Raw genomic sequence first — 10286 nt, 5'->3', positions numbered from 1 at the left:
TGAGTTTGACGCCGGAATCTTCAACATTCCCCCCACTGTAGGTCTGAATGGTCTCCATGAGGTGATCGACACTCTTCTTAATTAATTTTTGAAGTTGATACGACATTAGAGCATGAATGGCACGAAACATTATTGTAGCCCGACCGCCGTGGCGTGAATGGAATGCCACCAAATCAATCCAGAATTTGCGCATTTCATCAATGAGATCAGCAACACGTGGTAGCCAATCATTGACAAGGATATCGCGTGCAATGACACAGCATGAATGCACCAGATCACCCATACTACCTGAATCGAGGGGAATGTCTGTCTTGTACATTTTACTCGTATCCACAATCAGGAGATCACTGTAGAGCTCATGCCAGAGCATATTGATAGCCTGTAGTACGGGATGGGTGATCATGAGAACTTGATCGAGGCGATTTCGTGCCACTTGAATGGCACATTTCCACGGAACTGGAGCTTGAATGGTTAGTCGTGGAAAGTCTCTTGGTTCTGGCACGAGATCCAAGTCCTCCTGATTTTCCTTCTTCTGCAAAACCTTCTGAAGGACATACCTTCTTATGGCATTCCTGTAGTCCTCTTCGAGATCCATGAGCAAGGACATGATCATTGTGGCTGTTTCTGGTCGAATCTGTCGATCGGGGTTGAAGAGGAAATCCATTAGCATCACTTCTGGATGAATATTTGGCCAAAGGAGCTTTTCAGCTTGAATGAATTTGTAAGCATCCTTCAGAAATCCCACACGAGGATTGATCTTTGGCAGGATTTTTACTATCAAATGCGATGGGTAGTCCTGAACACGTAGAACATTTATTTGAGCCATAACATCAATGGATCTCGTCTGTATGTCCGCTGTGAACTTTGCAAATTCCACCTTCATATGAGCTGTGTGATGTCGAAGAATTCTTGATCTCTGATCTTCCACTTCCATTGGCATTATTGGACGAAAGTACTTGAGCTTCTCCCTTTCCGCTGCCTTCAACTTCTTCAAGTACTGCTCATTAGATAATTTTCTCTTCTTGGTAGCTGGCTTGGATGTGGAAGTGGATGTGCTGGCCTGGCAAATAGATTAATTGACATTAATATCAACGATATAATTATTTTGGTGTTGTGCTTGCATAAATTATGCAAATAGAGGTCATGACTCACGCTGCGTTGGTACTTAAAGAATGATCCATCTCTAATTTGCCTCTGAGTTTCTTCATAGCGTCGAATTTCCGGTTGCAGCAACTCATTGATGACCCTATTGACCTTCTCCAATTCCCTGCGATACTCTTCTGGTGACTTGATGGCATCACGCGGAAAATCCTTGATACGTCGTGGCTTTATCTTGTCCCGATCGAAGGAGAGATGAAATTTATCCAATGAGATTGTTTTATACGGGGTCACTGCATCCACGGGGTAGCTAAACTTCCTTCGCAATCTCTTATTTATTTCCAATGCTGAGAGCCTCTTCACCTTTGGACCAGTGAGCTTTAGGGGTTTCTTCTTCATGAGCGACAGGAGGTACTGTGTGACTTCCTCATTGGGCTTTAGGTCACTTCTTTTGGTGTTGTGGTAAAAGAGGTCAAAGTCACGACGAAATTCAATAGGTTTGGCTTTCTTGAGTTTGTCTGCAAGAGAGTTTTATTAGATCAATAGGTGGGGTGGGAGGTTCCCAAAAAGAAGTTCCCAAGCACTCACCAATTTGTTCCTGAATGAATGGTCTCGCTGGATCCAGAGGTAAATCCCCTTCCTCATACTTAAAAGCATAAAATGGAACATCCTCAATGTGTCGTTTATTCTTTCGCAATTTCTGTGGCAATTTAATTTTCATGTCGCGCACTCCTGCAAAAACCAACGCATCTACCCCGCGGAGTATTTATTGTTCATCAACAAACATCATAACAACCCACCCACGTCGGCGCCCTCGTGCAAGGGGTCAAGGTTGAGTGGCGGCGAAAGTGGGATGAAAAATCAATTTTGAACTCACACCACCTTTTTTATTGTGCATCGCATGTACTACAGAGTCTAATGGAAGAGTAGAGGGAGGGTGAGTAGCAGGGGCAGCATGTGGATGACATCCCTGGTGGCTCCAGAGACGTAGTAGTGCCGCCTGAGGGTGTGATGTGGTCGATATTCCTGCACAAGGGATTCCGTGGTGCTGGAGAAGAACTCGCATGGCAGGTCGTCCAAGTTGAGGCGCATTATGTACACAAAATCAGTTCGATCGCGCTGAATAAGCTCGCACTGGAGTGAGTTGAGGGCTTCCCTGAAGATGGGACTCTTTGTGGAGCTGTGAAGGCTGAAGACCCAATTCAAACGGCAATCGCAGACAATGTTGTTATCTGTGAAAGTAATCACGATAAATTGGGGCTCAATGAAAGGAATTTGAGAACTTTTATACTAATTTATCAATAGTTGAAGCTTTCGATTAAAAAAATCATAAAATTTTATGAATTTTTCTAGACCTATTATCGATATTTTTAGAACGTTCTTTAATCTAATTTATACAGCAAGATTTTAGAGGGAAGAGGGTGAATTTTCCATTTTCAAAAGCATTGAAATTTACATAAATTTGCCCTAATTCAGAGCTTTTACTAGCCAAAATAATGCTGAAGATCTTTATAATCTTCTGTGAGATTCAAGATTTTAGGAAAAATGATTTTCTTTAATTAATAATTCTAATTAATAATTAGAATTTTCTGTTAGAACAAATAGAACTCACCATTAAGATAGAACAGCGTATTCTCCTTCTGGAATCGCGAATAGAGGCTACTCTGTTCGTCCAGGAGGAATGTCGTAAGGAGATTCTTTGCCAAATTGAGGTAAAGAAGATTCGGCAGCCCTTGCACAATGAACGAATCCAGCATTTTGAGTTCATTCTGTTCCAAATTCAAATACTGCAGCTTCGTTAGTCCATTGAATGTTCGTGGCGATATACTCTGGATGGCATTTTGACGGAGATCCAGGAAAACGAGATTTCGCAAATTGTCAAATGTATTATCCTCGAGGATTGTGATGTAATTCGCAATGAGTCCCAGCGTGGAGAGATTGTCCAGGCCACGGAATGTATCGGCTGTGATGACGGAGATGAAATTGTAATCCAAACGGAGAATATCGAGCTTCTCGAGATTCTGGAAGGCACCATCGAGAATGCTGGAAATGTTGTTGGCTGTGAGGTAGAGAAGCTCAAGATTGCGGCATTTGTGGAAGACATTGCGATCGAGGAAGGTTATCTGATTGAAGGACATGTTGAGGGTTCGTAGGCGTGTGAGGTCGGCAAATGCATAATTCTCCAGGGTGACGATTTGATTGTTGATCAAGGAGATCGTATCGAGTTGAGAGAGGAAGGAGAATGCATGTGCCTTGATGACGGGAACATTGGCTGATGACATGCTGAAGGAGCGCAAATTGTGGAGGTACTGCAGTGCTCGTAATGGGAGGTAGTTGAGCTGCCCATTTGGTGCCATTGTGAGGATCAGGTGACGAATATCACTGTTAATCTCAAATCCACTCCACGTTTGATCGTACTCATAGAGATCGTGCACATTCACCCAGCAATCTGCTGTCTTATTCCCCGGAGTTGTGCAGTAGCACACAATCTTCGCATCCATTCCATGCTGGTCGGATTCACAGACATTGGGACGGAAGTAGCGCTTTCCCGATGATTTGAGATCCCGAAATCCCGCCACAGCACTCAAACACATCACCACCACCAACAACCCGAGTAATCCTCTTCTGCCCATTTTCTTCTTTTTCCCTCTTTATGTACCCAACTGTCGGTCGGATCCACTTCCAGCAACGCGGATTATGCGACTGAATGCCAGACTACGAGCGCAAGTGTCCAGAAGCAGCAACAGCACATTTGACTCTCTGATTAAATTGATTATTCATCTCTAAACTATTCCCATCATTCATGCGCGACGAAAAGGAGTGTGAAAATGTGTTGTGGTCAAGCTTTGTTACAACTATGGACTAATTAAGCGGGGCACTGTCTTATCTTTTATCTCCCTCGCAATTCTCAAAGACGCTCCCTTCTCTTTCATCGCGCACAATTGCGATTCACTCTTCCAGCACCGAGAGATGGTGGAATTTTTCACTGAAATACATTTTTGTCCGGGAAAATTTTCTTACACATTTATGTGGTTGTGGTGATCATGAAGAGTTGAGAATCTAATTGATTAAGATTGAGATGATGAGATAATTTTGTGGAATTTTGAATCTAAAAATAAATTTCTTTCATTTATGCTTAAGAATGTCGAAAAAAGGATAATTTTTCCTTTTAAATATCCTGCAAAAATTAATAGATGAAAGGAAAAAAAGCTTCCAGAATAAACAGAAGTTTTCACCAAAAAATCTCATAAAATATATTTCACAGAACATTTACACACCCCCACTAAATGGGTAGCAAACAACATAGATGTGCTCACCGTGATCTTCAATCTTATCTATGTGAAAGAAATCTGCACAGACAATTTCAACTCCATTTTCAAAAATTATAAGATCGCGATCAATTTTGTGACTTGTGGGCGGGAACAGTTCAATGATGTTGTTTCCACTGAAGCACTTTATGCTCTAATTCCACTTAATTGGGAGTCGTCGTGGCGCAGCTGGGTAAAAGGTCAATTCATTTTATGCGGTGGATTTGTGTGGAGAAAGTCACTGCCATCCCTCCGCTCTATAAGCAGCACATCTCATCTTCCCCTTTCAACGACCTCGACGACGTGATTTATGCCATTACAATGGGACCACATGGGTCCTTATTCTCCAACTCCTCATCCTGATGGAATTGCAGCAACACCAATTCGTACGTTACAATGGTTCCGGCTACACTGAGCACTAGTCGCCGTGTGAGGAAGAAAAACTTCATGCCAGACAAGGCTGTTGTATCATTGGTGACCTCCTCATAGAAACGCTTCACTTCCAAAAACCAGGATTCACGCGGAACAACACGCAAGACGTGAATAGGTACTTTGGCCTCTTCATTGACCTCTGCAGCATACAGAGAGACAGCCAATGTGCGAGCAATGAGGAAGATGAGCGAGAACCAGAAGTAAATGGTGTGGGTGAGAGAATCTTTTGGACTTGAAAAGAAAAAAAAGAAAAAAAATACATTTTCTATAAAAATTTTAAAGAAAAAAAATCAACCATCGTACTTTAAACTGTTCAGAAGCTGAACACAGATGAAGAAGAGATTGTTGGAGAAACATACAAGTGTTATGCGATTAATGTGATTGTCCACAAACTCACAGAGATCACACATCCCGCGATAGGCTGTCCGATGTGCTTCCCAGAATTCCTCAGACATTGCCTTCCCTTTGTACGCCACCAGTTCGCTATTGATCTTCTTGAATCCCGTGGACAATCCCACACTGACAATCATCACGAAGCAATCCATGTAGCTCCACACAAAGGTACAAATAGTATTTATAAACTGAGCCACAATAGCCTTTTCCAGGCTGTAGGATGTAATGGAGAATAATTGAGTAAATTCCTGCTTGAATACTGCTGTTAAATAGTCATCCTTGTCCGGACAAACTTTAGCCCAATGCACGAGAGTTGCCAGCGAAAGGAAGTGCTCAGCTGCAAAAGGAAAGGACATTCAGAGAAATTCTTCAACCCATTTTTTTTATTCATCTTCCATACTCAAAGATAGAACACAGACAGTAATTGCAATCATTGCAATCCTCCGTCGAAGATATCGCTTCTCCAAAGTTGTTTGGAATCCATTAAAACACGTCTCACTTCTCTTCCATGCCTCCATGAGATCTGGCCACTTCCGTGCCAGCATTATAAATGCAAAAATAACATAGAAATTGGATCCATAGAAAATCACCGGAACTGTCTTTGCAAATTCAATTTTAGAACTGAAACTGTGATAGACTGTAATTGCTGCCTGAAATCCAGTCACAATGACGATAATAATGCTGTAAATTGTCCTCAAGCTCAACCAGGAAAAACTCATATGGCTGGGATTCTTCGAGGTAATTCCAATCACCGGTAGGACTCCAAAGAATTGTGCTATAACTTGAATTCTCATTATGGCCTGATGGAAACTACCATCATAGCTCCATTGGGAGTCTTTCTTCAGGCCATCAACATAGACAACATCTATGGGTTTCTTCCCGAATGTCTCAATGGGACGTTTTGCTAGAGGTTCAATTGATGATGAACTTACAACGGGTGTAAGAAATCTGTGAATTTTATTAATTTTTAATGATTTATTAATTTTGCATTTAATTTGATTCTGATTTATTAGATTTAAATTGATTAAAAAATTTAGAGAAATGAAAAAATCATAATTTAGAATTTAGAGCTTTTGATAGGGGTAGCCATAAATCTTAAATTTATCCTAAGGAATGTTTTTAGGGTTTTTAGAAAGCAAATTCTGGAGTTTTCAATTTTCTAACGTTTTTCCTTTGCTTTTTTAAAAAAAATTATATCAAACATTTGACGTTTATTAAAACATATGACGTATCTTTTCTAACGTTTAACATTTCTTTTTAATAGTTTACGTTATTTTTCGAATATTTGTTGTTTATTGCATGCAATTTAGTTACTCATTGTAATGTTTGACATGTATCCAAACGTTTGATGTTTATTTCAATTTGTACGCGTTTATTTTCTGACGTTTAACGAATTTCCTAACGTTTAAAATTTCATTTCTTGCGTTTGTTTTTATGTTTGACAATTTTTCAATCTGTAGACTTTTTCCTAACTTTTAATGTTTATGTAAACGTGTGATCTTTGTTTTCTAACGATTTATTTGTATTCTTCTAACGTTTGTCGTTTGTTTTCTAAATCTGATGCTTTTCTTAACATTTTGACTCTTATCCTAACTTTTGATGAATTTTTTCACGTTTAACATGACTTTTCTAACATTTGACATTTTCTTTTTTTACTTTTTAATATTTCATTTTAAACTTTAGTTTAATATTTTATAACGTTTGAGAAATCATTTTTAGTTTGGAAATGGTATTTTCTTAACTTCTAAAGAAATTCTTAACTGCCTTATTTTAATAAGAGTGATTAGACACTCAACCACCCTCTTCTAGATAGCTTTGGAATGATATTTTCTCTCAATCCACATTCATGATTAATTAATTTGCTTCGAAAAAGTTCAAATTGATCCTTTAGAGGTAGGAAGGTACTTAAAACTCCAGATATGTAGGATAAAAAAATTATTTAATGCAAAACAATTAATTTTCCTTCAACGAATAATATGGAAAACTCCATTAATCACAAAAATTCTTTAATTTATGCTGTCATACGTACCTTATTGTTTTAACATGACCAATATTCGTTGGCTTCCGGGAGAGTTTGAATTTCTCCTGCCACGCATTCCTTCGCTGTATCTTCATCTTTGCTAATTTTCGCGAAGCTCCTATGCCCATTGCGTCGCCAGAATCTCCTGGAATTGCTGCACCTACTTCACTTGCACATTTACCACCATTTAATCTGTAGACCAGCATTTAGAACGCACTATGCACTCGACTCCGGTAAATGACTTTGTTTACCACTTTTTTTACTTCCTGTGACCACTCGTCACGCTATTGCTTTTTTGAAGAATTTACGATCTTATCGCAGCAAAATGATAAATATAGTCAGTGTTAAGGGGTATACGACGGTGCAATTGAATTTAAACACCACACTGTTGTGCTTAAGCTAATAATCCAGCTGACGACTCTTTTAATTATTCGCAAGGATCAGAGCTTGGTGAGTCCAATGTGCCTTGTTCATTGAATTGCATGAGGACAAGCTCGTAGGTCACAATTGTTCCTGTGAGCTACATGTATAAAAGTAGAAGGAATTAATTAAATAGCTATAAAAAATTAAGGAATTTCCTTTACCGAAAGCAGAAAGGGTTTAGTGACGAAAAAGTATCCATTCCCAGTGAGGGAGGCGCAGGAATTAGTTACGAGTTCCAGGAAACGTTCAGCTTCCACATTCCATCCTTCGGAGGGAATTTTTCGAAGCACTGCGGCGGGTTTTTTGGCTTCAGTGTGAACTTCTGCACCAAAGAGGCACATCCCAACTGTTCGGGCAATTAGGTAAAAGAGTGAGAACCAGTAGTAAACGCTATAAGTCCACGGTTCCATATTACTGCGAAGAAATTTTGTAACAAAAGGATCTTATCTTAAAGTTTTTAACTTATATGGAAAACTTACTTAACGCTGTTAAGGAGCTGAACACAAATGTAGTAGAGATTGGAAAAGAACGCCTGGACAGTTACATGAGCAATGGCAGAGTCCATCATTTCAACAAGGCTACACACCAATTGGTAGTCCCTCTTCTGCTGTGCCCAGAAGGATGCAGGCATATTTTTTCCTTCAGCAAAGCTCAATCGTACGTTAAATTGCCTCACAACGGACGATAAACCAATACTGATTGTCATGACAAACATGTCCAGGAAGTTCCAGATGAATGTTGAGTACAGCTGAACAATTTGCGCCAAAATTGCCGCTGTTTCGTGGTATTCAACAAGAGAAAAGATTTGTGGAAAGGATTGCTTGAAGTATCGCTCAACTGAATCCCAAATTCCAATGCAACCCTTTGCCTTTGTAATCCCCGAAATGATGCTGAAAGTTTCTTCAATCATCGTGAGAATTGTCACAGAGATAACAAGAATGAGGAGCTTTCTCTTTGTGGAGATTTTATTGCACAAATGCTCACACTGTGGCAGGGAACGTTCAACTTCTGCCCATCGTCGCATAAGCTGTGGCCAATGTCTCGCCATACGGATGAAGTGGACACATGCCCAAAAGAGGAGGGAGTAGTAAATCACTGTGACAAGTTTCTCATAGGCCAAACTAATGCTTATGAGCTTTTTAAGCGATAGCAGACACATCACCAGCATTGCTAGGCAAATGCTGCACGCATAAAGCATCCTAAAGGACACAATAGAGCACTCAAGATCCTCCAAATTCTTCCCTTTTATCGGAAACAGCGAAGCGCACTGCCCAACAAAAACAACAGGTCGCATGCACTCATGAAAGCCCGCATTAAATCCCCCAGCATTGGACTTTTTCACTTTCACAGTGGCAAATTCATCAAGGAAGATTTTCTTTTGCCATCCTTTTGGCATTACATCGACAACCTTTTGGGGCATTTTGCTAATTCCCTTCCTGTGCACTATAACAGAAAGACTCTCACCGGAACTTCTTGCATGCTTTTATAATTAAGCAAAGAAAATAAGCTGTGTCATCCGCCTGAAAGTTTTCCGGTGTTGTACGGAAGAATAGAGGATTGTCCTGTCCATCATAGTGGAGGATTTTCTTTGTCACAAAAAGGACATCGATTAGTCAAATTGAATAATTAATTGGATTTGCTTTAAATATTGTAAGAAACTTGATGGACATTCTGCGAATTAACTTGAAAAGTTCTTTCAATTTCCAACATTTATTGGAGTTCAGTTCACAGTTATTTGATCCCCAAAGAAGTAGGTGTTACGTGGATAAAAATATAGAGCTCCCAGGGGCGTAGCCAAGATGGGTATTTGGGGGTCTAATCACCTTCTAAAGATTCTGGAAATTCAGGTATTTCTATAAAAGTCAAAAGAAATTATTTTCATGGTAAAAATTATATTAAACGTTAGTTTTCAAACGTTAAAAAAATATATGACAAATACATATTTTAAAAGGAATGTCAAGCGTTTAAAAAAAAACTAAAAAAGAATCTTCAAGCATATAAATTAACGTCAGACGTTAAAAATATGTGAAACATTAGAAAAGATGCGTCAGATGTTTAAACAAACGCCAATAGAATAGAAACGTCAGAGCCCAAAAAGTAACGTCAATCATGTTAAAAAACATCAAACTTTTGAAAAGTCAAACGTTAGAAAAGTAACTTCAAATGTTCGATAAGAAACAACAAATATTTTAAAGAAACATCAAACTTCAAAAAGTTATTTAAAAAATAACTTCAAAATCAGAAAATTAAAAATGCATATGACAAATATTTAAAAAAAAATCGTCAAATGTTGAAAGAGTAACTTTAAGCATAGAAAATTATCATTAAACTTTAAAAAATATATAAAACGCGTTAGAATAAGTGTCGAATATTGAAATAATTAAAACACACGTCAAATGTTAGGAAAGAAATGTCAAAACCAGAGAAGAAACGTCAATCATCACAAAAGAAACGTCAAATGTCAAAAAAAAAAACCTTCAAACATCAGAGAAAATGTCAAAAGTTTAATGTTAAGTCGTTTTTAATCCATTTTCCATGTATTAAAATTTTTTTAAAAAATCTCAAATCACCCACGAAGATTTCTGGCTACGCTCCTGGTAATTCCACAATTT

The 10286-nt window shown here is 38.8% G+C and overlaps 2 protein-coding genes across 2 annotated transcripts; both read right to left on the bottom strand.

Moving 5' to 3' along the window:
- Positions 1-1963: 1963 nt before the first annotated feature.
- LOC129795154 (connectin) lies at positions 1964-4006 on the bottom strand. The gene is made up of 2 exons (XM_055836223.1): positions 2711-4006; positions 1964-2330 (listed from the first exon to the last, which is right to left on the bottom strand). The coding sequence occupies exons 1-2, from the start codon at positions 3729-3731 to the stop codon at positions 2014-2016; spliced, it is 1338 nt and encodes a 445-aa protein (XP_055692198.1). The 5' UTR covers positions 3732-4006; the 3' UTR covers positions 1964-2013.
- A 336-nt stretch (positions 4007-4342) lies between these two features.
- On the bottom strand, positions 4343-10275 carry LOC129786962 (uncharacterized). Its single transcript, XM_055822228.1, has 8 exons — positions 8154-10275; positions 7836-8088; positions 7699-7771; positions 7535-7541; positions 7261-7443; positions 5632-6179; positions 5142-5568; positions 4343-5069 (listed from the first exon to the last, which is right to left on the bottom strand). The coding sequence occupies exons 1-8, from the start codon at positions 9092-9094 to the stop codon at positions 4715-4717; spliced, it is 2787 nt and encodes a 928-aa protein (XP_055678203.1). The 5' UTR covers positions 9095-10275; the 3' UTR covers positions 4343-4714.
- Positions 10276-10286: the final 11 nt, after the last annotated feature.

The sequence above is a fragment of the Lutzomyia longipalpis genome, chromosome 1, assembly GCF_024334085.1.
Source record: "Lutzomyia longipalpis isolate SR_M1_2022 chromosome 1, ASM2433408v1".
Lineage (NCBI taxonomy): Eukaryota > Metazoa > Arthropoda > Insecta > Diptera > Psychodidae > Lutzomyia > Lutzomyia longipalpis.
This window is presented reverse-complemented; position numbering and strand designations above follow the sequence as displayed.